The sequence below is a fragment of the Mauremys reevesii genome, linkage group 6, assembly GCF_016161935.1.
Source record: "Mauremys reevesii isolate NIE-2019 linkage group 6, ASM1616193v1, whole genome shotgun sequence".
NCBI lineage: Eukaryota > Metazoa > Chordata > Testudines > Geoemydidae > Mauremys > Mauremys reevesii.
This window is the reverse complement of record NC_052628.1, coordinates 125,110,952-125,138,371: the sequence shown is the minus strand read 5'-3', so window position 1 is coordinate 125,138,371 and position 27,420 is coordinate 125,110,952. Positions and strand designations below refer to the sequence as shown.

At 43.2% G+C, this 27,420-nt stretch overlaps 1 protein-coding gene and 1 non-coding gene across 22 annotated transcripts in view; both read left to right on the top strand.

Annotated features, from left to right (window-relative positions):
* The window catches only part of DNAH6 (dynein axonemal heavy chain 6), a 192,113-nt gene that overhangs the window by 127,881 nt on the left and 36,812 nt on the right, over window positions 1-27,420 (top strand). For 19 of the 21 annotated variants that reach the window (XR_005600162.1, XR_005600164.1, XR_005600163.1 and 16 more), the window contains 10 exons: window positions 1,785-1,949; window positions 5,044-5,111; window positions 14,582-14,762; window positions 16,969-17,148; window positions 18,142-18,375; window positions 18,868-19,003; window positions 20,008-20,183; window positions 20,981-21,171; window positions 21,851-22,011; window positions 23,949-24,037. Coding sequence is in view for 15 of the 21 variants with exons in the window: in XM_039543463.1 (XP_039399397.1) it covers window positions 1,785-1,949; window positions 5,044-5,111; window positions 14,582-14,762; window positions 16,969-17,148; window positions 18,142-18,375; window positions 18,868-19,003; window positions 20,008-20,183; window positions 20,981-21,171; window positions 21,851-22,011; window positions 23,949-24,037 (1,581 nt within the window). In the remaining 6 variants the exon portion in view is untranslated. Of the gene's footprint in view, window positions 1-1,784; window positions 1,950-5,043; window positions 5,112-14,581; window positions 14,763-16,968; window positions 17,149-18,141; window positions 18,376-18,867; window positions 19,004-20,007; window positions 20,184-20,980; window positions 21,179-21,850; window positions 22,012-23,948; window positions 24,038-27,420 lie in introns of all 21 variants that reach the window. The other 2 variants (XR_005600166.1, XR_005600167.1) reach the window with 2 other exon arrangements.
* Window positions 15,165-15,267, top strand: LOC120408785. The gene has a single exon (XR_005600962.1). It is a non-coding gene; the product is annotated as a U6 spliceosomal RNA (small nuclear RNA).

The following is a 27,420-nucleotide window of genomic DNA, read 5'->3' as shown; positions in this document are numbered from 1 at the left end:
TCGAAATTGAAATATATTTCTTTATTTTGATTTATTTTCTTACTTTTTATAAATGTGCCTCTTAAAAATCTGTACACTCGTTTAAAAAAAAGAATCCACAACACCATAATATGTCCAGTAGCTAATGGATAATAGAAAACATGGCTTTGTTTGCATATTAACAAATGTAAACAAAAAGTCCCATACCCAGTCCAAGAATTCCCAAGATGCACTTAATCATTCCTTGCAGAAAAGTGCAAGGTGTACACATATGCCCTGCACCTTGCCCTGAAAGTCGGCAGATCTGGAAGTGACAAAGGCATGAATAAATGTACTGAGATCCGTGAGCATATGTGAAAAAAGCACTCTTGCCCATCCCTACTATCTGATCATCCAGAAACAAACACGGATCCAATGGAACCCCCATATCTTCATGTCAACTAAGAAAAAAATAGTCATATCCTCTAAACTAAGGGACAGGTGTTATCTTTGCATTTTCCTGTGACTGAATGCTATATGTATAGTCCTCAGCAAAGAATTTGATTATGTGCTTAACTACTTTGCTAAATAGAATTGATGTAAGCACATGTTGAAGTCTTCTGTTGAATTAGGACCCTAATTCTGCCCAGTTTACTGTTTCTGGTTCTCATAGTATGATGATGTTCTGTCTTGACTGTAACCACTCAGAGATACAGGAAGAATGGGGCACCTGGGCCCATAATACAGATAATAAAGAGTAGTGAGAGTGGGCAAGAGAATCCCGTTATTGGACACAACCCTGTCAGGTGCTGAGCACTCTCCAGCAAAACACTTAAAGCACATGCTTAAAGTTAAACTTAAGTGCAATACAGGATTGGGCTAGAGTGCTCAGCATTCTCCAGGATTGAGCCCATTGAGTCTTAGGAAGCGGGAGTGTATGGGTCCTTCCCATATTTTGATCAAGTTTTGGAAATAACATTTTCATTACCATTCTGTTTCTAAAGGAACATGACTACTTTTTAAATGTCTCATGCCTTTTTTGTTTTGTGCTAATGTACCATAATGAACCGTGGTGGAACATATGCAAATTATGTACAGTGAGTTTGGAATTTTGTGACCAGAAAAAAAATTAGGCCCAAATCCTGCAAAGACCTTCTCATGTACATAACTTTATGTACCTGAGTAGCCCATTGACTTCAGTGTGACTATTCATGTGCATGAAGTTATGCATGTGTTCAAATTGTTGTAGGATCAGGGCCTAGTTTTATACTTTCAGTTCTCATGTAAGTAAAGGATATTTTTCTTCTATGTGTTTGCTTTAACACTGTCTAAATTCTGTTCCATCACTGATTTGTGCTCTGAGAGAGTTCTGAGGTAAAACATGTAGGCTTTCTCTTGTTTAAAAAACAATGCATAATTTGGAGTGTTTAATATCCGTGGGATTTGGGCACATAACTCTGTTAGGCTCCTTTTAAAATCCAGCCACATCCTATAACAAAAACTAGAAAAGCAGAGAATAATAAATGAACAAAAGAATATCATTGGGACCATCTTTTTGTTCTGTGTTTGTTCAGCACCTATCACAGTGGAGTCCTGGTCCATGATTATGCTCCTAGCCACTACAAAAACAACTAGGCATCCTTGTGGCACCTTAGAGACTAACACATTTATTTTGCCAATACAGTAATACAAATCATAAATAATAATTATTATTATTCTCCTTGCATAGAGTGGAGGGTGTTAATTTAATTTTGCATTTTAGTAATGAAGTATTTCAGTTACCAGTTACATGTAGAAAATACCTTAATCTGGTTTCTTTTCTAAAGCTGAAGGAAATCTTGGACCCTGCACTGGAGCCTGTTCTTTTGAAGCAGACCTTTGTTTCTGGTGGAAGAATGCTTATTCGCCTTGGAGATTCTGACATTGATTATGACAGAAACTTTAGGTTCTACATGACGACTAAACTACCAAATCCACACTACCTTCCAGAGGTATGATGCAGCATTCTAAATTAATGTCATACAAATCATAATCAATATTACTAGAAGGACATTATAAACTTCTGTTGGCCCACATTATTACAGACCTTCCCAAGGCTCAGCTGGTATCTTTTATAATTAAAGTTTTAAAACAGGTGAAAAGAAAAAAAAAACCGTGTCCTTTCATTCCATGAGTGAATGTAGCGCAGTAGAGTCCAACATGGTCGTGCCAGTGTATGTGAAAACGTTCATGGACTTATCGACCGTTCTGACAAAGAGAGGTTTGCTCCTGCTGCACAGCATCACCAGGGCTGAGTCATGCCTCAGGGCTCAGCCATTTTGTTGTGTCCCATATTGGAGGTTCAGAATACAGGGCCACTGAGACTGGTCCTGTGTGTCTGTTGTTGGAGTCCAGTATGTGGGGTCTTCCAGAAGATCCTGCCACCTGGAGGGGAGAGCTCTGTCACATGGCTTCTCAAATATTAAGAACATGACAGCATGACTTCCAGTGAAGACCTTCATTCACTAATGGACAAGCTGTATGGCCTATTTGAAGGACCTGTGGAGGGTACTCCTGATGGGCTTTCTTAGGAGATAGGGGATTGTTTCATTAGTGGTTCCTCTAAAAATCCGCTACTAGTGAGAGCCTCCACAATCAACTCCCCTCAAAAAACCCCACTGCAAAAAGGGTAGCCCAGCTAGTAGGATTTCCTAGAAAATTTACAGATGTCTATCCCTTTCTAGACAGCTATGAGGTCTAGCCAGATGCTGGATGGTGTAGTACTGGGTAACTGTGATGTAATTGCTTTGATTAAGGAGGTACTTGCAGGCAACTGATACACATTTTATTTCATAATTCTGTTACTTTATTTTGAGGTTCATAAGGTCCTGTATTTTGTATTTATATGCTGTATCATCCAGTTTCCACACATAATATCAGCTGTTACTTTATTTTGAAAGCATTTTGAAAATCAAGCAATCTGTTGAAGTGCCTAACAGTAGAAACCCAGGTTTGAAAAGATGCACTGTCAGCTACATGGGCCAGGGTATAAGGTGACCTCCATTCAGATCCTGGTTCTGATGTTGACTTGGAGTGTGACAGTAGTCAAGTCGCCTAAGCCCTCTGTGTCTCAGTTAATTTGACTGTCACAGCAAATTAAAGATGCCCCAATAGGACTCATGGTCTAAAGGACTAAGAACTGGGGTGGAAGCCAGGAATTTAGGAGTTTGTTCTATTCCAAAGTGTAGGCAACTGGTTATAATCATTCTTTGTTCTTATGTAGCACTTTAAAGGCTTTATTTATGTTCAAAGCCCCCAGGAGAAAGACAACTAAATTCCTTTCCTTACTAGTCCAGCTTTTAAGTAATTGCAGCAGGCTGACTTTCAGAATTGCTGAGCACCACAACGTCAATTGAAGTTGATCGGAAATGTTGGTGCTCAGCACGTCTACAAATCCAGCCCTGCATGTTTAGACCAGCTTGTGTGATTAGGCACTTAACTCTTGTATGTATTTAAACAGCCACATACATATGCATGCCACATCCTTCTTTAAGATCGTGGCTTACAAGTGATCACTGTTTCTTACTGTGCATGCCCCAGGCTACTTTTAAAATATTCAAGACTTTTGTACTTTATAGCTATATTTTCTCAAACTTGCCATCCCTTATACTAGTCATTGCAGACTGGTTTCATGTAAAATTCAAAGTTTATAGTTAGGGCCTGTCAGGTGTGCACAGCCAGCCCCTCTTCTGAAGGCCCAGCTGCCTTCCCAGATAAGTCCAGGGAGACATCAGCTTTGTGCAACACCCATGTCCTTTTTTCTTTAAGCATTTTCCCACCACCAGCGTCCAACTATATACAATCCTTACAGGTTTTTCATCTACCGCAGGCCGGGTCAGTAACCAGCTAGAGAGCTTCCACTTCCCTGTCTGACTGACCTCTCTCTCTGGTTGTCCCACTCCTTCTGACTCCTTCCCACCCTTTGTAGCTCCTGGCCTATCAGACTGGTAGGTGTTGTCAATTATCAGGAGACAATCGATCCCTCTTGATTGGGGCTGGCGGGGCAGGGGCTGATTAGGTGTGTTTGCAGCAGCACCCTGCCACAAGGCCCTACTAAATTCGTGGTTCATTTTGGTCAATTTCATGGTCATAGTATTTAAAAAATAATAAATTTTATGATTTCAGCTACTTAAATCTGAAATTTCACAGTTTTGTAATTGTAAGAGTCCTAACCTAAAAAGGAGTCATGGGGGATCATGAGGTTATTGTGCAGGAGGGCGGGAAGGGGTGTTGGTACTTTTAACCTTAACTTCTGCGCTGCTACTGGCACCGGCGCCTTCAGAGCTGGGTGGCCAGAGATTGGCGGCTGCTGGCCTGGAGCCCAGCTTTGAAGCAGAGCCACCGCCAGCAGCAGCGCAGCAGTAAGGATGGCATGGTCTGGTATTGCCACCTTTACTTCTGCGCTGCTGCCTGCAGAACTGGGCCCTCAGTCAGCAGCTGCAGCTCTCCGGCCGCCCAGCTCTGAAGGCAGTGCAGAAGTAATGGTGGCAATATTGCCAGCCCCCTAAAATAACCTTGCAACCCCCCTACAACTCCCCTTTGGGTCAGGAGCCCCAATTTGAGAAACGCTGGTCTCCCCCATTAAATCTGTATAGTGTAGGGTAAAAGCACACAAAAGACCAGATTTCATGAGGGGAGACCAGATTTCATGGTCTGTGACGCGTTATTCATGGCTATGAATTTGGTAGGGCCCTATTTATAGTTTCAGCCTTTTTTGAGTTATGCCACTGGAAATGATTACAAGAACAGTTATTGTGCAAAGTTAAAAACATATTTTTATTTCATCCTCCGATCCCTCCAAAAGTTTGATCAAACTCCCAAAAAATCACTTTTGGACATAAACCAACCATGTGAAATTTCAGCCCAAATGGAAATTTTTGAGTAAGTTGTGAACAGCTGTAAATTGAAGTTTAGATTGGAAACGCCTTCTCAGCCATAACTATACCTTCGCTGTGGGTGCCATTATTATTCTTAACTAAACCCCTTATTTTATTGTATTAACCTACATAGAAATAATGTGTGTCATTTGTTGTGTTTATTCTACAGGTGTGCATTAAAGTTACTATAATCAATTTCACTGTAACCAGATCTGGCCTGGAGGATCAGCTGCTAAGGTTTATAACTTTTATTCCCATTATTTATTTCACAGTAGTTGCTTTTAAATGTTTAAGGTGACACCAGGAGAAAATGAACAAAGAAAACAATAAAGAAAATGTTTTCCCACATATTTATATAAAGTACCAAGTCACAATCACCAATAACTTAAGGACAACCTATTTCTTGCCTTAGTATGCATGTTTTCTAAAGCATCTTATGCTGGGATAGGTATATCTAATTCTTTAAGTATTGTAGTAGAAATCATCTCTTTGTAAAGTATTGTAATAGGAATCAGCTATTTGTAACTCAGGATACATAATTACTTATCTTTTTCTAATACTGTGTCTAATAGGCTAAAAGGCTAAATAGGATTTAAAGGTCATAACCCACTGCTCTACAGGCAAAATGCTTCTGAAATAAATGTAGTCCAACTTTACTAATTCTGGGTCACTGAGAATGAAAATGATGCTTAAAATTGTTGATTGGCTCTAGTTTTCAAGTTATGCTATTGGGTCAGTATATACGACCCTTGACTTGGGAATAGCGGAGGATAAGTGAGTTATAAAGGGAAGGGATCTCAATTTAAACCAGAAATGACTTAAATACATCTTTGACTGGATTTGTGAATAAATCTATGACTGGGTTTGGACAGTACTTGCTTTTTAGGCAAAACAATGAATGATGCAATCTGAAGCTGGTATTGCGTCATACATGATATGAATTGCATCATGTTATTCCTAGAAGTCATGGATGATGCAATCATAACGAAGCTTACATCACTCTGCTGAACAAATTGCCCTATATCAGCTCTAGAAATTGTACAGTGTCGTGCTCTCTTATTTGTCAGTGTTTGATTTTGCAAAGGGACACATTTCTGTTTAGCCAAAGTGAGCAGAGATGCCTCGTACTTGTGTGAACAGTGCAGATAACTTCTGCTATGTTTGTGGTGAAGTGACTTTTGCATCACAAAAGTGCAGTATAACCACTATGGTTAAGAAAGCCTATCACCTTTATTTTGGCTGCAAAATTGGAGATCAGGACAAGAGGTGGGCCCCACACATATGCTGCAACACTTGTGCAACAAATCTTCGCCAGTGGTTGAACAGGAAAAAGAAATCTATGCCTTTTGCAGTGCCAATGATTTGGAGAGAGCCAACAGATCGTACCAGCAATTGTTACTTCTGCGTGGTGCCTCCAGCTGGGAAAGGTGTGTCAAAGAAGAAAAAGTGGACTGTGCATTATCCAAACATTCCATCAGCTATACGCCCAGTACCCCACGGAGAAGGACTGCCGGTTCCTGATGCACCAGAATCATTCTCACTTGAGTCAGACGAGGAAGAAGAAGAGGATGAAACTTCTGGTCCTGAACCATCAATGTCACAGGACCCACATTTTCTCCCATCCTCCTCCTCTGAACCACACCTCCTAACACAAGGTGAACTGAATGACCTTGTCAGGGATTTGGAACTACCCAAGAGTAAGGCAGAGCTGTTGGGCTCCAGACTACAGCAGTGGAATCTCCTGGCAGGTGATGTTAGGGTTTCCATGTTCTGTGACCATCAAAAGGATCTTGTCCCATTCTTCTTCATGGAAGGTGATCTTGTAGCCTGCAACAACATCGATGGTGTGATGGCAGCCCTCAACATCGTTCACGATCCAGATGGGTGGAGACTGTTCATTGATTCATCGAAGACGAGTCTTAAAGCTGTTTTACTGTGTGACGGGGCGGGACAGCCCCGCACTGGTACAGCAGGGGTTAACCCTTCTTTGCTAGCAGAGGAAGCCACGCCCAGGAAGCTCTGCTGGGCATGCTCCAACTGGCAGACCGGTATAAAAGCCTGTAGGTCTGCTCAGTCTGGGCTGGCCACCGGGGGAGAAGGACGCAGACCGTCAGCTCCTGCAGAAGGAGAACCCATGAGCCTGGACCGGGGCGTCAGCCGAGCAGAGGCCGCCCCGGAGACCCCGGGGAGGGACGCCGGCCGTGAGGGACCTACGGGGGAACCGCTCCCACAACGCAGACGTCCGGCTAGACAGGGTAGGAAGTGACCCAGGGGGATTGTCGAGACTGACAGCCTTAAAGCTGCAGTACCGCTCGGCGTGTTGCGGGCGGATCCCCGCCGAGCGGGCGGCAAGAGAGCTTGCCACAATCAGGGCCCTGGGTCGGGGCTCGGTGGAGAGGCGGGCCGAGTCCCCTACCCCACCCCTTAATACCCGCTCCGAGGAGGGTTGTTGAACCCTGGCCGCTAGGCCGTGCTACCCGCCCGAAGAAGTGTTTATGGACTCCGGCCGCTAGGCCATGCTACCCGCCCGAAGGGTGGTTATGGACTCTGGCCGCTAGGCCGTGCTACCCCGGCCCTATGGGTGTGTTTATGGACTCCGGCCGCTAGGCCTTTCTACCCCACCCCTATGGTGGTGTTTATGGACTCTGGCCGCTAGGCCGTGCTACCCCACTCCGAGGAGGTTGTTGGACTCCGGCCGCTAGGCGTGCTACCCGCCCGAAGGAATGGCTATGGACTCTGGCCGCTAGGCGTGCTACCCGCCCGAAGAAGTGTTTATGGACTCCGGCCGCTAGGCCGTGCTACCCCGCCCCGAAGGGGGGGTTTATGGACTCTGGCCGCTAGGCCGTAATACGCCGGCTACCAGGGGCAGACCGAAGGACAAGTGAGTGGCGCGGCGCTAGGCCCCCCAGCCCGCCCCTGCCACAAGGGGGTGCTGGGGTGCCAGACCCGTCACATACTGCATAATGGCAATGTTTTGCCATCAATTCCAGTTGGTCATGCAGTCCATATGAAGGAAACCTATGACAACATGAAACAACTTTTGACGTGCATAAACTATGACCAACATCAGTGGCAGCTTCGTGACGATTTGAAGGTTGTTGCTCTCTTGCTTGGTCTGCAGACTGGATACACAAAGTACTGCTGTTTTCTCTGCGAATGGGATAGTCGTTCAAGAGATTCCCACTACGTCAAGAAAGATTGGCCACTCCGACAGTCATTGGAGCCTGGGAGGAAAAGTGTTCAGCATCCACCACTTTTTGAATCAAGGAAGATTTTGTTACTACCCTTACACATCAACCTGGGTCTGATGAAGAACTTTGTCAAGGCTATTGACAAAACACAAGCAGCTTTCAAGTACCTCCGTGGAAAATTTCCAAGGTTAAGTGAAGCTAAGATAAAGGAAGGTGTCTTTGTTGGTCCTCAGATTCGTGAACTTCTTCGAGATGATGCATTTGACCATGCACTGCGTGGCAAGGAAAAGACGGCATGGAAAGCCTTCCAGTTAGTGGCAATACATTTTCTCGGAAACAACAAGGCAGACAACTACAGGTTGTTGGTGGAAAACTTCCTCAAGGCATACAAACGCCTTGGTTGCAACATGTCACTAAAGATACATTTTTTGCACTCTCATCTAGATTTTTTTCCACCAAACTGTGGAGCAGTGAGCGACGAGCATGGTGAGCGATTTCACCAGGACATTGCAACAATGGAGAAACGCTATCAGGGCAAATGGAGCCCATCAATGCTTGCAGACTATTGCTGGACAGTGACAAGAGATGCTCCATTTAATGAATACAAGAGACAAGCCAAGAAGCGCCGAGTAGACACTGAATAGGACTAAACTACGTACATAATAGTTTTTTGCCTTTTGTTTCATAATAAATTTTAGTTAGATAACCCTTTTGCTGATTTTTAAAGTGTTACATAAACAGGACAGGTGAAATATTATCATGTAAAGCAACCATAAACACATGAAAAGACCTAGGTTTACAATTTATGATTAAAACTCTACTATCTACACAATATACATAGACATAAAATGTAAAAACTTAAATAACTTAGAAACAGTAGCCAATCAGTTGTTTTAATTGTCATATTTGAATTCAGCACATCAAAATACATAATAAATAGCACATTTTATCTCTGAAGCAGACGACTTCTCAAAAATTGTAGACCAGTGTATTTGACTTTAGGGGGAGCTGAATCAAGCCCATATAATGAGCACTGAATATGCAGATGTGACATATGTGATATTGTTGATATTAATACCAAATGACAATATCCTAAATATACTCTGGGTTATAGGACAAGATCAGACCTGCATTGTTTTTAAAGTGAGAAATATACCCAGAACATGGGGTTCTTCTTTGCGTGGGTGAAGACTTGTATTACATTCATGTGTTCATGTCCAGTGCACTGAAGCCAGAGAACTTTGCTTAGCAGTACCCATTGGAGCCTCTGTCCCTTGTAGCCCCTTCCCACGCTATGTAAAGGTGATGCTGCCCCGACCCCCATTAGTTCCTTCTCTCCGCCTGTGGCTTGAGTCAGAGTGGTGTCTCACTTCATGTTCTTCATCACTAGGGTGACCAGACAGCAAATGTGAAAAATCGGGACAGGGGTTGGGGAGTAATAGGAGCCTATATTTAAAAAAAAAGACCCAAAAATTGTGACTGTCCCTATAAAATCGGGACATCTGGTCACCCTATTCATCACAGTATTTCTCTAGTTTTTTTTCTGTAAATACTTAGTTAAGTTTAGTAGTACCTTAGGATTTAGTTTAGCTTAGTGTATTTAATAGAGTTTTAGCCCAGGGTGCTGCCTTCTCTGGGTTTTAAACATTGTCCTTCATGTGGGGCTGCTATCCCTCATAGTGACACACACTCACACAATGTGTATTGTTCCTTGTGCAAACGCACATTAAGGAAAGGTGCTACATCAGTAAGTCATTTAAGAGAATGCAGGTGGTGAGGGACTTGTGTTTGAAGCAGCACATTATGGAGCATGTAATGAGGCCTGCTGTGGAGCTATGGACAGCTGCATACCATCAGCCCCCCCAGAGAACTCCTGAGCTGTTACAGATGAGGCTGCACCTACGGACTTGGATTCTTTGCCCAGGAGGAAGGGGGACCATTCTTTTCTCTGGGGACCAAAAGAAGGAGAACCCAAAAGACAGACCTGGTCTGCTCCAGAGTTTGGAGAAATTTCTCCTCCCTATCTAGGAGTGCATACCAGTAGCGTTAGTCTTCCGGTACGTGGGCTAGAGCTGGGAGGTCAATGCTCTGTCCAGTACCAATGCCTGATTAATTAGACTCCGCATTGTCAACTCCGGTACCATCCGGGGGGGGGTCCATTGAATCCAGTACTGAAGACAGTGGTGTCTGAACAGACAGTCTCCACAACACCAATGTATCAGGCAGCAGTGAAATTGCTGTGCCTGTCTGTTCCTGATTTGCCACTTAGTCAAGAAAATTCGACTGTTGTGGCTTCATCTTTGGTGTCCTCAGCACCTCCTGGATTGGTGGCCAGCTTAGTGTTATTGCCAGCACAGTTGTCTGCAGTGCCTCATGCACAGGGCCCTGGGTTACAGGGGCCTGGGCCCTGTTTGGTACCGAGGGCAGATGCTATCTTCAGTACTGATGACAATTCCGGCACAGTCTACATCTGTTTTGTGTTTGGTACCGATACCCACTTCAGTACCGCATGTTTGTGGATACATTTACCTCTACTCAAAGTGCCTTTGACTGTACCATTATCGGTGCCAGGTAGGCCAGTGTGTTGGACTGCAGATGATTCGGGCTGTTTATTGGCTCCCTCTGGAGTAGCTCCTCCATTACTGACAGACGGCTTGGAAGGAACTTCAGGATCGAGTGCAGAAATGCCTTCCTCTCCTTTGCCTTTGCAGTACCACTCAGAGACTTTCAAGACCTCCTGGGATCACCATTGGTACCAGGATTGGTTCCACTCCTACAGTAGGGACAAAGCTTCCAGGCCTATCTCCTACTGGTCACTAATGTTGTATCCCTATCCACTGTAGCCTCCTAGGAATCCGTGGGTGGTTCTTCATTCAGCAAGGTCCTGATCATCTGCTCAGTCCAGGACTAGATCACTTGTTCCTCAGATGGTCTCTCCAGGTGAGCCACCTTTGCTACAGCCACAGACTAAGGGGGCTTCCTCTGACCTGGTGCAACCTGATCCGTTGATGCAGTCAAATGTGTTACCGCAAGAGATTCCAGTAGTTCCACTTCCCTCTTCTACCTCTTCACCAGATGATGCTACAGTGCCTAAATCCATGGAACTGGAGGATTTTAAATCTTATCAAGAGCTCCTGAGATTAACAGCATCGTCATTGGGTATTCAGGCTGAGTTTGTTCAGGAGAACGCCCAAAAGTTAGTGGATATTCTTCACTCCTCAGCTCCTTTGAGAGTAACTCTTCCTATGAATGAAGTGATACTGGAGCTAGCTGTATCTCTGTGTAGTACCTCAGCATCTGTAACACCCATGGCTAAGCGTACTAATGAGAGATATTGTGTCCCCATGCAAGGTTTCAAGTATTTTTTCTCTCATCCACCTCCTAATTCCCTGGTTGTGACTGAGGCAAATGAGAGGATATGGGAGTGGAGATATAAATTTACACCTAAAGACAAAGAGTCTAAAAGGTTAGATTTGATGGGGAGAAAAGTCTTTTGAACCTCCTTGTTGCAAATGTGAATTGTCAACCAGCAAGTGTGATTGTCTAAATATGACTTTGCAAATTGAGATGCCAAGTTACCAGGCATTTATTGCAGAGGGCTGTTCGGTGGCCAAGACGTCTTCACAGTCTGCACTGGATGTAGCAGATATTCCATGCAGATATGTGGTTCTAGCTATGATGATGAGGATGGCCTCATGGCTACAGATCTCTGGCCTAGCTCCGGAAGCTCCACAGACCATAGAGGACTTACCATTTGGTGGTCAGTTTTTGTTTTCTGAGAGAACTGAAAAGACTTTGCATTCTTTTAGGGACTCTTGAGCTACTTTACAGTCTTCTGGGGGTTTCTATCTACACTACAAAGGGATGTCATTTTGTAAGTCAGAAATAACACTAGCAATGTCGCACTGAGTGATATATTCACCAGTCATCCTACTCTGCTAGAGGAGAAGATCTTCTGAATCTAGTTTTAGCCAACCAGCCTATCCTCTTCCATCCTCAGGGAAGCAGCCTATTTGATTTTGTGATCAAGAGCAGCATACAAGTTGTGGACCTCCCACATCTCTTCATCTGCTTCCTGACCTGCTGACTCAGCAGCATGGTCAGGTTCTTCATCCAGTGCTGAGCAGTCTACACCTCACGGCATAGATGGTACATGGCTAGATGCGTAGGTAGGGCAATGCTTGGAAGCAGTTCAGAGGATCCTGCTTAATAGTAGAAAACCATCTACTTATTTGGTTTGGTCAAGATGTAAGGGAAATCAATCCATGTCAGCTTGTGCTCAGGACATTTTGGACTACCTGTTATATTTGAAGTCCTTGGGTCTAGGTCTTAGCTCATTGAGGGTTCATTTGGTGGCAATCTCAACATTCCATCCTCTGATCCAAGGAAAGTCGATTTTCTCAAATTCCATGGTAGTGAGATTTCTGAAAGATACTGTCCATCTGTTTCCACTTGTGAAGGAAATGGTCCCATTCTGGGACATTAAAACTATGCTGGCTGCCCTCATGGGTCCTCTGTTTGAGCCGATAGCAACCTGCATGTTGTCTCTCTTGTGGCTATAACATCCACAATAAGAGTCAGCGAATTACAAGCCTTAATGGCAGAACCCCCATATAATCAATTCTTCAGAGATAAAGTTTCCTTAAGACCATAGCCAAAGATTTTGTGGTTTCAGTTTTACCTTAAGCAAGTTATTTACTTGCCTATATTCTTTCCAAAGCCACACTCAAATGCAAATGAGCAGCATATCCAGATGTTAGATGTGAGGCTGTGCTTGGCGTTCTATTTGGAAAGAACTAAACTATTCCATTCAACACCTTGACTTTTTGTCAAACGAAAGGTCAGCTGGTTTCCACACAGAGGATGTCCAGGTGGGTAACTTACGGGCTCACTCAATGAGAGCCCAATAGACATCTATATCATTTCTCAGCGATGTTTCAGTATTGTACGTTTGCAGGGCTGCTACATGGTCTCCCATGAATATTTTTATCAAATATTGTGCTATTACCATGGCATCTAGGTCAGATGCAAGCTTTGGGATGTCAGTTCTGCAGTCACTGTTTAAGTAGACGCTGAGTCCCATGTCTTACAAGTACTGCTTGTGAGTCACCTAAGTGGAATACACATCTGTAACCACTTGAAGAAGAAAAGATGGTTACTTACCCGCATTGTACCTGTTGTTCTTTGAGATGTGGGTGAAGACGTATATTGCACCACATGCCCTCCATTCCCACTGCTTCGGAGTCTCCAGCCTTGGATTTGAGTGCGAAGGAACTGAGCCCAGTCGGGGTGGTGCTGCTGTTAGATAGCCTGGGCAGGGGCTACTTGGATCAGAAGGTGCCAGTGCAGGTACTGCCTGTACAGGTACTGCTAAGCAAAGTTCTCTGGCTTCAGTGTGTTGGGCACGCACACACCAAGTGGAATACATATCTGCACGCACATCTCGAAGAACAACAATAACAATACAGGTAAGTAACCATCTTGTTTGGGTGGACGGGGGTCAGATGTATTTTGCTGTTCTGAATAACTGACTAACAATTATGTTTTAAATAACGTTTACTATTTGATATTCTATCAGGTATATCTAGTTTCTTTACATATGGCTGTAAGTAAATGCATTTTTAAATTATAAAGAGTGATTTACATAAATATTTATCTTGTGGGTGTATGTATAAAGCCCCATTTCATCACATATCTTAAGCCTATGCTTAACTGTAAGCATGTGAGTACAGTAATTCCTTTAAAGACTATGGAATTACTTGTGCACTTAGATTTAAGCACGTGTTTAAGTGCTTTGCTGGTTCTGGGCCTCAATTTCTGTTCTGTTCAGATCCTTAAACATGATGCCTATCACCTTGTACCAATAATTACCTTACCGAGCTAGCCAAGATTACAACAGTTTACCATGTTCTTAAAATAGGAAGTACCTGTGATGACCCTGTGGTCACACTTAGCAAATAGTGACTTTTTAATCTCTTCTGCACTATTTTCCTATATAGTCAGTTAAAGACGGTTATTGATCTTACACCTCAGCTAGGCAGTAACTTTGTGTTCCCCTGGGAACCTCATGGAGCTCCATGTTCCACGCCAGATGGCCATCCCTTAACTTACACTGCGGGACTTAGAGTGGGAGAGAAGCTTCTGCACCCTCCCTGATCCTCACCTTGGCCAGGAGCTGAATGGCCCTGATGTAATTTAGAGTAGCCTAAGAACTGCTGTAAATTACGTTGGCTCCTTTGACTTGGACTGCCCGAGGATATTACACTCTGGTTTCACTCCTAGACTGCTTAGTAACATCCCCTGTACCACATGGGGATTCTCCCTATGTTAGGGGAATCCATAATTGCTCTGCATTCCCATTATGCCACTGGAGAAGCACAGAAGGGATGGAGTGAGGGGCCGGGAGTGTTTGGGAAAATTTGTTAGAATGAACTGGATCACTAAACAAAAAGGGAATGAGGGCAAGAGAGAACAGGTGATAAAGCTATTAACCAGAACTTCAAACCTCTTTTCTAGTGATGTTGTGCGACTGGAGAAACCTGAGCTTGAGGAACAAAGAACCCAGCTCATTGTGAGAATCAATGCTGATAAAAATCAGTTGAAAGCTATTGAAGACAAAATTCTAAAAATGTTGTTTACTTCTGAGGGAAACATCCTAGACAAAGAAGAACTTATCAACACACTCCAGGAATCAAAGGCAGGAGACTCACTTTTACAATACCTTGTTTTAATTAAAAATAAGTGATATATCTAGGGCTATATGAAATGTTACACAGGGAAAAAATTCTCAGATTTATGTTTCTCCTTTATACATTGACTTTTACAGATCCACAGTTCTAAAATAATAGGCCAAGCTTTCAAAACCCAGACCCATGTAATGCAGTTAGTCTGACTTAGGGGTCATGTGTCCCAATATAAAACCATTTTAAAAATCTAAATGAATTATATCCAATAGTTTCCTATCTGTTGTTTTCGTTAATATTTTAATATTGTAGATTAGCATTTTAATATTGTAGGTTAGCTAGGCAATATTTAACTCTACAAAATTAACGCTTGTTTGTTACTATCATACAAATATTCTGTTAATGTGGTTGCCATTGTGCTTCGGCAGTACATATACTAAAATTGAAATGATACAGAGAAGATTAGCATGGCCCCTGCGCAAGGATGACATGCAAATTCATAAAGCGTTCTATATTTTGGGGGAGGAATAGCTCAGTGGTTTGAGCATTGCCCTGCTAAACCCCAGGTTGTGCGTTCAGTTCTTGAGGGGGCCATTTAGAGATCTGGCACAAAAATCTGTCTGGGGATTGGTCCTGCTTTGAGCAGGGGGTTGGACTAGATGACCTCCTGAGGTCCCTTCCAATCTTGATATTCTATGATTAAAAAGTCAGAATTTGGCAATAGTTACCACACTGTGTACAAGATACCAGTCTCCCCTTACACTTACAATAGGGAATAGCTGTTAACTGCATAGAATCTGTTGGCAAATGCTAACTGTATTGGTTGTCACTCTAAGTATATTTGGCTCAAGATTTTTTCTTTATGAAAAAATAGTTTTCTTATTTAAAGAATTAATGTGCAATAATTATGTAGCAGTTTCACTTTGCTTATCAAGGCTAGGTTCAGCTACACTTACTGAATTCTATCTTACTCCACAAGTAATCCCACTGAAGTAAATGGGACTCTGCCTAATTGTTCCCCAATGTGAATAAGGACTATACAGTCTTACCAAATGGGACTGTTTGCAAAGTAAGATTCTACTCAGTCTGAAAGCCATAGTAAAGATCTAGCTGTGAATTGTAGAATTCTTTAGGTTGACCTAGTTCTTAATGGACAAAAGTCTGCATTACAAAAACCACAGTCCCAGTTGGTCAAAGCTGGGCCTCTGGTTGGTGGTCCCAGCCACATATTGAACAAGTCATGAAGAGTGAACTACCATTTCACTCCGAAAGATGGTCCTTTCGGGTCAGGCCTGAGACACCTCAGATGGGTAGCGTGGGGAAGCTCGCACTATTGTTACCCTTGTAGTATCAGTACAGTGCATAATTTGGGTTAGGGAAAATGTAACCTATCATTCTAAACTCTTTCTGGCTGATTTTGGCCCATAACATTCACATTCTCAAAAGTGTAATACCATGGAAAGCCGGAAAATCAGACCCATCTGTTATACATTTATTTGCAGGTAGAGTTTTGGAGTAGTCATCGACATTTAGGGGCAGAGCTGCAGATGGAGTAAATTGGCATAGCTTCACTGAGGCTTAGGAGCCAGCCCATAATTTCCAGCAAAGTATAGGCCATCATTCTAGCATGATGTTCAGCAAGCCTCTTTTCCCCATTCTCTCCAGCTCTCCAGCACTGAGGCTGATAAGTTGCTTGATTTGTGTATGGTTATATTCTTCAATTAATTATTTGGTAAACATTCTAAATATATTTTCCTCTTTCTTTTTTTCCCCTTGTCATAATTTTTCATGATCTTCTGGGATACTGCCTCTGCTAAAAACCTCCTAGTTATTCTTGGGGGTAAATTGATGTTGTTGACTAATGACACTGTCAATATAAGTTACAAAATGCAGCATAGTACATTGATTTGCATATATGCTTAGCATTTCATTTTAAATTATCAAAGGAACTAATATTCTCTTCTAAAAGTATCCAATAGCTAAGATAGAACCAAACCTGGATCTTGAGTTTCTGGTTTGTGACAGACAAAAGTTCTCTGTAGCTCTTGGAATAGAAGAATGCCTCCCTCAGCATGAGATGGCGCTTACATGTCTTTGGCGAGTGATGCATAAAATTACACCAATGCCATCAACATCAAATGAGGAGCTTGCTCCTCGTGCTCCAGGCTCTCTCTATCATGAAATGTTTTCTAAAATGCTATTAAAACTTGTTTCTTTCAGGTTACATCTGGTGCCATTAAAACAAGGCTAAAAGAAGCAGAATCTACTGAAGAGAAGATAAACACTGCCCGTGAAAAGTACCGCCCTGTTGCTACTCGAGGGTCTGTCATGTACTTTGTAATTGCAAGTCTGTCAGAGATTGATCCCATGTATCAGTTTTCCTTAAAATATTTTAAGCAGGTTAGTTTCATTTTTCTTTGAAGTAAATAGCATTTAGTATATGAATAGAAATAGTTATATATAACAGGCAGCAAAATTTAAGCCTTTAAGAAGTGTTTTTTCATTACATCAAAAAAGAATTCATTCTGTTTCTAATTTTATGATAAATTTGAAAAATTAGTAAGGTTATAAAACTTCCAAGTATGATTCTAAGTACTGTTTCCAAATTTAGACATACATTTAGGTGTCTAGAGTTAAGTTGTCTGATTTTCAAAACTGCAGAACACCCAGAGACTCCACTAAAGTCAAGAAATTTAACATGATGGTCAGCATCTCTTAAACTCACTGTCGTTTAGATGCCTGAATTTAAATAACTGAGTTTTATAATATTTAATGTAAGCGATTTTTCCAGCGTCTCACAAGAAGTCTGCACCCTGAAGAGTACCTGACTCTTCAAAGTTAGCTTATTTTGCTAGTTCAGTGGTTCTGAAATTTTGGTCCATGGAATGGTGGTGCTTGTTAGAGCATTTCCCTGTAGACCGCAGAGCTTTCTATGTCACAATGGTGAATAATCTCTATCAAACAAAACGAGAGGATGTAAGCCACAACCATCATATTAAAGCGAGTTTATTTTCTCATTTTATCTTCTTATTGGTGTCTTAATATTACTGCTGGAAAATTCCATGCACTCATAGACTCATAGACTTTAAGGTCAGAAGGGACCATTATGATCATCTAGTCTGACCTCCTGCACAATGAAGGCCACAGAATCTCACTCATCCACTTCTGTAACAAACCCCTAACCTATAGTGGTTGCAGAAAAAAATGGGAATCATTACTGAGAGGTTGGGAGGAGACATGCTCTGTGTATGAGAGGATCTCCCACTTAAGAAGTATTGTACAATACGACATAGTTTGAGCATCATTGTTCTAGTCCAGTGAATTAATCTAGAAGTATGCTGTTATTAACAATTAGAAATAAGCTCATCAAAACTGTTTGGTTTTTTCTTGCAGTTATTTAATACAACTATTGAGACTTCTGAAAAGAATAATAATCTGCAGCAGCGCCTGGCAATACTGCTTAGCCAGACTCTCTATGCAACTTATACCAATGTGTCCCGCGGCCTTTTTGAACAACACAAACTCATCTACAGCTTTATGCTGTGCATTGAGATCATGCGGCAGAGAGAAGAACTTACCGATACAGAATGGAATTTTTTCCTCCGGGGTTCTGCTGGCTTAGATAAGGTGCACTTGGAGTAGATTGATGATAAACAAAATAGTAAATGATTATATATTTTTGGTTTTGCAAAGTGATTTGTAGATAGTGAAAGGAGGTTGGTGTCTAAATTTGTCTTTACAATAGTGACTTTGATGACTTCTAATTATGATTTTCCATCATGTGATATGTTACATTTTGAGGCCTGAAACATTTGAACAGTTATTTTAGATATTTGTTACTTATTGGTTCCAATCAAAGAAAGCATCATTATTCAGGACAGCATTTAAACACACACTTAATTTTAAGCATGTCAGTGGGACTTAAACACATACTTAAACACATACAAATAAGAATGAATTTAAGATCATGCTTAAATGCTTTTCTGAATTGGTCCCACTATTAATAAACTTGTTTCTTGTGCAACTTTCACATTTTGACTATTAAAAATATATTTGTCAAGCTTTTATTTACCACCTTCTTCTTTCATATTTTCACTGATCCTTTCATCTTTCCAACAGCAACGCCCTGCTAAGCCTGATGTTCCATGGCTCGAAGACACCACATGGTTTATGTGTTGTGACTTAGAGGAAACACTCCCATGTTTTCAAGGAATTCAGAATGAAATACTGTCCACACACATTTTCATTAAATTAGGTAACATGATAAATAAGAAAGTGGATTGGAAAAGCCATTTTGCTTCTGCCAAACCTCTGCTTCAAGGAGGGGTTTCTACACTGATTCTACTTAAATTTTATCAAACCTATTTTTGAACAGCTTCAGAAACAGTAACTCAGCCACTGCAGCAGGCAGTTTATTCAAAGCCTTAAGACATTTGTTATGTGTACGATGCACTTTTCCATTTTCCCTTTGACATAATGACTCCGTTTCCTGTTACTCTCATTTACACTCTCTGCTGGGAGACTTGGTAGCTATCTTCTTTCAACAGGCTGGAGCTCCCCACATTGGAAGAGTGGGGACAGCCCCATAAGTGGCAGTAGGGCTCCTCCTGGCAACTTGGGAGAAGCAGGGCAACAGTATGATCCCTTCTCTCAGAACCAACAGTGCCCCCCTCTTTCTCCGAGTGATGCAGAGGTAATAGCCAGGAGGCCCTCCAGAACTCTACCCCAATAGCCGAAATGTATCTGCTTTATTGGAAGAGTGGGCTGGGCCTGCTGCACTACTCTCCTGCCACACACACAGTCTTCTGCAGCAGTGATGTTGACCTGGCCCCCCAAATCCGTGATACTGCAGGAAAAACCCGATTAAGATGAATGGGGCAGCTTACCCCTCTCAGAGCTATTGTTTTAGGCTCTCTGCAAGCTCCGGCAGACATCTCAGTTACACTTGGGTCACCTTTGAAACCTGACAGATAGAAAGCCACTTACAAAAAATTGAAGCTCAGATTCTGACATAATTATGTGACAGCAGGAGCCTATCATGCCTATGCCTTAATCCAACATTGTCTGTCCCCAAAATAGAATCCTACAGCTAGTCACACAGTCACCATGATGGCATGAAAAGAGTCAGTTAGACCTCTAACTCATGTACAAAAGAGAGCCTTTGCCTTTTTGAAAATTTGGTCTTACATATCACCGTGAATGATTTCTGCTTGGCAAATTCTAAATTTAAGACACTGTTAATGACAATGTCATTTGTAGGGTGCCTTGAAATTCGTGTCAACCCAGAAACGTCGGAAACATATGATTCTGAACCCGCCCCTTCTGCAGAGCAAACCGAAGAAGAAAAAAAGGAAGGCACAATGAAAGCTTCCTGGGACACAAGACTGAGCATGTTTCAGAAATTAATTATTGTGAAAAGTTTTATGGAAGAAAAGGTAAAATCCAATTGTACAGAAATTTGCATCCACACCAAAGCTACAAGCATTTGCAAAATTGTTTACTTGGGGCCATATTGTGTCATTTGGATGTTGGCCTGAAGAGGGATGATGCAGAGATGGACCTTCCCAATGGAAGCTTGGATCTGTCTGGAGAAGAGGGCTCGCTCCCTTCCCTAGCTTCTTTGGGATTATGTGAATCTGCCGCAGGAGCGGTGCCTGTTCTCTTCCAAGCAGAGGGACTGATATTTGTGACTGGCCCATGGGTGGCAGGATGGAGAGGGTCCTTGTACCCCAGTCACAATCTCTCTCTTTGTAATTAGTTTGTTTACTATGGGTCTGCTGCAAAGTCTGGGAATTTTAGAGTGCAGTGGGAAGTTTGACTTCACAGGGGCTACTCACATGCCTCTGTGGACAATGGCCAGTTCTAGTTTGCCAATTCTTACGATCTTATCCAAATTTTTTGGATGTTGAATCAAACTTTTTGAAATGCCCCTAGTACTAACTGAGGTGTGTTTGAGTTAACACAATGTAGGGAATGTTTTCTGTTTATGGGTTTTGGGAAATAATTGCTTGAAGGGATCGTAATGATTTTGAACTTGGAGGACTGATGATTTTCACCACTGATTAATTAGTCTTTGTTATTTGTATTTGCCCCAGTGAGGACTGGGCCGGATAGTATTGTACAAAGACATACAAAGATACAGTCCTGGCCTGGAAGGGGTATACAGTCGAATGTAAATACTGTTCTCTGGGCCTCTTTCTGTTTGTAAATTGGTATGTTTTCATATCTTCAGGTGGTCTCTGCACTTACTGAGTTTGTAATAGAGAACCTTGGAAAGCAATTCATAGAGAATCCCCCAGTTGACTTGGGAACTCTTTATCAAGACATGTCCTCTTCAACTCCTCTGGTGTTTATCCTAAGCACAGGCTCTGACCCCATGGGAGCTTTCCAGAGATTTGCAAAAGAGCGAGGATATTCAGAACGGTACAAAGTACATCGTTTTATTAGACATGGTATTCAGCTGGGATGTTCAAAGTACCCCAAGGAGTTTAAGGAGACTGATTATCGGGTATCAGAAGAACCCTATGGATTTTAAGGGAACCTGGGTACCTAATTCCTCTAGTCTTCTTTGAAAATCCCACCCTCTTATGCTTGTACATTTATTCCATTGAGTCACATGTACTGTCTGTGGGTGAAATGCTGGCCCCACTGACTTTTACCATTGACTTTAGTGGAGTCAAGATTTCACCCTCTCTATACATTAATGTATGTTAAAATATTTTTTTAAGTTCTCCTCCAAACTATATACTATAGCTCCGCTTCAGAGATCTCTATATTTGTAATAATAGCCAAAGCTGTCAAATCAGACTCCTAAAACCATATTAGGCAGCTAAATAACATTGGTACAGTTTTCAGAGATTATGAGCACTTTCAGCTCCCACAGACTTCAGTGGATTTGTAGGTGCCCAGCATCTCTGAAAATTAGGCCATTTTTATTTAGGGTCTAAATATGGATTGAGGAGCCTAAATTTCAGCAGCCAAGTTAGGAAGTTTTGGCCACTATCTTTAAAAGCTACAAATCCTAAAAATCCTACCATTTCAAAAGTCACTGTATGTTCAAGTATTTGCATCATGAACGTTGACAAAATTTTCTCTGTTTCAGAGTACGGTCAATTTCACTAGGGCAAGGGCAAGGACCTATTGCAGAGAAGCTGATAAAGGATGCAATGAAAACAGGAAATTGGGTTTTTCTGCAAAACTGTCACCTAGCAGTTTCATGGATGTTAGCTATGGAGGAGCTTATAAAAAGCTTTACTGAGCCAAGTATGTAATTTTCCTTCTACAACACAATATGTTTCCTTGAAGGTAGTGCCAAATCAGAAGTGTGCTTTTCCACTTTTTGCTTGTCTTGCCGATGAGAGGGGAAAGAGCCAAAGAAATGGTCATCTGTAGGATTAAGAAATTGCTCATCCTGTTAGAGAGTATTACCCTATTCTATGCTCTGTAGTGCTCATTTATTTGTTTGTTTCATTTGCTTGTTTATAGGCTTTCGCCATTGCATCTGTTCACCTCACGTATATTAAAGAATGTATTAACGTTAATGAATTTATCCTCACAATGCCAACAGCCTGTAAAACAGGGAAATACTATCCTTATCCACAGATTGGGAACTGAAGCACAGAGATATTTACATATGATTAATCACAATCCTCACCAATCTTAGGGGGGAGGGATAGCTCAGTGGTTTGAGCATTGGCCTGCTAAACCCAGGGTTGTGAATTCAATCCTGAGGGGGCCATTTAGGGATCTAGGGCAAAAATCTGTCTGGGGATTGGTCCTGCTTTGAGCAGGGGGTTGGATTAGATGACCTCCTGAGGTCACTTCCAATCCTGATAGTCTGTGATCTACTCCACCGAACTACTTTGCCAAATGTCCACTACTAATGGTGTTTGGAAGCAGGTAGTTTGGTAAAAGGGTATGTGCAGACAGGAAGGCTATGGAGGGGCAGAGTTCAAGTTGTGGTCTCTTGTAGTGAGCAGGTGTGTGCTTGTAGGTGACTACCTGTCTGTTACCTTGTCTTACACTGTCATTTCCTTGCTTTCAATGGTTTTGTTCCATGTATGTAATGTCGGCTGCAACTTTAACTGCTTCACAGTGAAATTTTTGTACATTATAAAAATTAAGGTCCGGGTTGCTTCAGCCAACTTCCATGGGAAAACTCCAGCCATTAACCAGAGGCCCCTTTTCCTTGCTAGGCCTTCTCCAACTACATTCACAGACTCACAGGAGCTGAACTCTTCTCTCTTTGAGAGTTCCTTCCTCCAGCCTCCTCAAGTCCTCTGAAAACCAACCCTTCTATAGCAGCAGCTGCAATTGAGCACAGCTGGTCTGCTTTTTGCCTCTCCTTGGCTCCCTATTAATCCCTTCTCTACCATCATAATGCACAGTTTGTTTATACTCCTTCACTGCCCTTTAAGTTAGTGCTTAGCCAAGCTGTGCATGTTGGGGTTGATTTTGAAGGCATAAAGACCATTTAGAAATTCAACTCCCAATGAAGGTCAATGGAAGTTGGCCACCTGATTTCTTTAGACTCCTTTGGCAATTCCAGCCATTTAGTTATTTTACGATTTCTTTATATGTCAGCACTTCCATCCCCTTAATTATTGTATTGCTTTTCTCTGTACCCCATTCAATTTTTCTGTAGCTTTCTATTACTTAGGTGCCTAGTACAGAACACAGTATTCCAGATTTGGTAGCAATATAGTCATGTACCGAGGAAGTGTTATTTATGACATGATACTTCTGCATATATAGCTCAAAACTACATTAGCATTTCCTGCTGCCATATCCCACTGCAATCTCATATCTAGCCGTCCGCTATCATCCCTCAATCTCTTTCAGCACCACTGCTTTTCAGGTTTTTCTTTCCGAAGCAATATCTGTATTTTTTATTATTTTTCTCCATATGCATTTTCTTGAGTAGTCCCTCCTGTCCAAGCTTTCCATGTTCCTTTTTACTATCTGTTTATGTTCACTGGTGTTTGAAACACTTCCCAAATTATCCTCTGTAATTTAAATGTAATGCTGTTTACTCCCTCTTCCAGATCATAAATGAACATTAGGTAGTATATATAGTTCCAGTACTCCACCCATTGGAAAGATAGATTTTATCTCAAATTGGTTACGATTTGTGTATGAATTTTAACAACTAAACTCTTTCACAGGAGTGTAATGAATGTACTCGTTCTTTTGGTTTTCAGATGTTTCGATTCAGGAGAGCTTTCGACTGTATTTAAGTTCCATGCCTAGTGAAACCTTTCCTGTCACTGTCCTTCAGAACTCGGTCAAGGTAATATATCTGGAAATAACCTTAAGCAAAATGAACAATGCAAGGACGAAATAAATTATTTACAGAGTATCTCAAATCAGATGTCTAATCTGTATTTTCTAATCAATCAAGATCCAAAAAGCATATTCTACAAATTGGAATGTTTGTATCTTTTGCTCTTATATTTAGCAACAAAGAGTCCTGTGGCACCTTATAGACTAACAGATGTATTGGAGCATGAGCTTTCGTGGGTGAATACCCACTTCGTCAGACGCATATTATATTTAGGATGGTCAGACACATCATTTTATTGAAAAACACTAAATGGGATCAGCTGACAATCAGCAGTCCCGCCTGTACAAACACAAGGTGTCCAAAGTTCTGATGAGCCAAAATGAGTCCAAAATCCATAGTCTCTTCTCCACTGTGGTGCCTGTAAATACAACATATTCAGCAACCACCACCAAAACCACACCATCAGAGGGAGTGTGATATTTCCAGAGAATGCAGAATAAAGCAGGAAAGGACCCACGTCTGCCCTGTAGAGCTCTTTATAGACAATTTTGATCCTGCATGTACCAATCCTGTTGCCAAGTGGCTGCAACTTTATCAGCTCTTGTAACTAAGTCCTGTGACTTCACCCCAATTTTGTGGTCCAAGTGGTCTCTGGTTTCCATCTCAATCTGTCCATTAACCCGTCTGCATATAACTCAGCTTCATTTGCATCCAGGGAAGTCATGCTCCATGCCTTAGACATCCAGAAGGCCTGTTGTAAATAGTTATAACAATTAGTGTTAGTTCCCGTAGTGTGTTTTAGTTAGTTTATAGTTATCCCGGAAGGGACTTAGGCTAGGGACAGGGCATGCTCTGGTCCCCAGGCTTTAAGAACTGTGACCACTGTAGGAAGCCTAAGCCTTCAGTGACCCCCACACGTTGTTTAAGGTGTTTGGGGGAATCTCATGTCAGCAACAGGTGTCACATCTGCAGGAACTTTAAGCCTTCCACTAAGAAAGAGTGGGACATCCGACTTAAAGCGCTCCTTATGGAGTCAGTGCTGGAGCAGGCAAGATCAGACTCCACGGCTTTGGTGCAGAGCGCCCTGCTGGTGCCATCGTCAGACAGGTGAAATTCCACTTCCACATCTTGTCCCTTCCGGTGCCGCCCACACCGGTGACGGCAGCTCCCAAATCAAGGGATCAGCCTGCCTTTGGACCATTCCTTCGGTCCCTGTCAGTGCAGCTCCAGTTGCCACCTCAGGGAGCATCCTGCCAGTGCTTGCCCACACAGAGCTACTGCGCCGTGGATACAGGGCTGCCTACCAGTCAGAGCCGTCGGCGCCAGTCTCTGGATTCTGGTCCTTGCTCTGCAGGCTCGAAGCGTCGGTTGCTGGTAGTATAGCGTAGATCTATTGAGGTACGCTCAACCCCGCAACCCCGGTACTGGGAGCGTCATAGCCACTCCAGCCAAAAGCCTCCATCGGGACTTTCGGTACCGGTCACCAGCCGACCGACATAGGTTGTCGTACCAGCGTCGATGCTCAGCATCACAACATCAGTAACGGTCTTGCTTCCACTCCATGGATTGGCACCTGTCAGGAAGCGTTCGGCATAGATCGCCGGGGTACCATTGCGGATCCATCGGATGCTGGTCACCGGGATCTCGGCGTGATGAGTCATCACCCACATAAAGCTCCCACTTGGAGCATGGCGGTGGACACTGCTGGTCAGCCTCGGTACAGTCCCAGTATCCGGAGCAGGGCCCCTCATCCCAGGGCTTGGAGACGGACCAAGAGCCCCTGCAGGCAGGTCAAGGTCCTCCATTGGCGACATCGGTCCTTCCCGTGGCACTGACAGGACTATCGTAGCCTCGGCCTCAATGGCCCATGCCATGGCACCCTTGGAACCCATGGGGGTTCCCGCGGCTGTCCCAAGGGCATCAGTCGTTGTCAGGAGTCTCCAAAAAGCCCTATGCCATGGTCTCCTGCCCATCTGAGATGGAGGCCACGGTGCTTGGGGGAAGAAGGTCCTGCCGAGCAGGTCGCAGAGGTGGTGGCACCTGCTGCAGCCACATCCTCTTCCTCATCCCCTGATGAGGCCATCCTGGGGCCTCCACCTGTGGTCCCCCTGGATGATGCCAAAGCTCATCAGGAGCTTTTGAGGAGAGAGCCTTGAACTTGGGGCTAGAAACTGAGGAGATGGAGGAGCTTTCTGACACCTTCTTCAACATCCTCAGCTCGGCAGCCCTCACTAGAGTCGCACTGCCAGTTCATGAGGGGGTGGCCAACATTACCAAAGCCCTCTGGTAGACCCCCTCATTGCTACCCCCAATTTCCAAGCGGGTGGAGTGCAAGTACTATGTGCCCGCAAGAAGGTACGAGTACTTCTATACCCACCCTGCCCCAAACTTAGTAGTGCCTGCAGTCAATGAGTGGGAAAGGCAGGGACAACCAGGGGCTACTCCCAAAAATAAAGAGGTGAAGAAGCTGGACTCTTTTTTTGGGAGAAAGGTTTGGTTGTCACCAAGCCTACAGCTGAGGGTTGCAAACCATCAGGCCCTATTGGGCTGTTATGATTTTAATGTTTGGCAATCGATGGCCAAATTTGTTGGCTCCTTCCCAGAGGACCCCAGGAAAGAGTTCCAGGCCATCCTGGAAGAGGGGCAAGGAGTGGTGAGGGCGGCACTGCAGGCAGCTTCAGACACGGCTGATTCTGCGGCGCGGACATGGTCTCAGCCATAGTAATCAGGAGGGTGGCGTGGCTGCAGTCCTCGGGCTTGTCGGTTGAGGTCCAACAGTCCCTCCAGGACCTTCCATTCAATGGCCAGGCCCTGTTTGCAGAGAAAACAGACGATAAGCTGCACGGGCTAAAGGACTCGTGCACCACACTCAAGACCCTGGGCCTGTACACTCCAGGGCAGCAAAGAAAGCGACTTAGGCCACGGCCTCCCCATCAGTAGTGCAGCCAGCCTAGACAAGAGCCTTTCCATAAGAAGGGCTGGGGTTACAAGTGCTGTCAGGGCCAGCAGCCATCTACCTCGACACAGGCTGGTGCTTCCCGCTCCCAGCTGGGGTCGAAGTGGTCATTTTGAGAGTGTGCTCAAGAGCAACATTCCAGCCACTGTCCTGGATCCTGCCCCGCTCCATTTCTCCAGCCACCTTTCTTTTTTCCTCCCAGCCTGGGCATCTATAACTTTGGACCGTTGGGTCCTCAACACTGTGGCACAGGGCTATGCTAGGGGTCACCAAATAAAACTAGGGGTCACCAAATGAAATTAATAGGCAGCAGGTTTAAAACAAATAAAAGGAAGTTCTTCTTCACGCAGCGCACAGTCAACTTGTGGAACTCCTTACCTGAGGAGGTTGTGAAGGCTAGGACTATAACAATGTTTAAAAGGGGACTGGATCA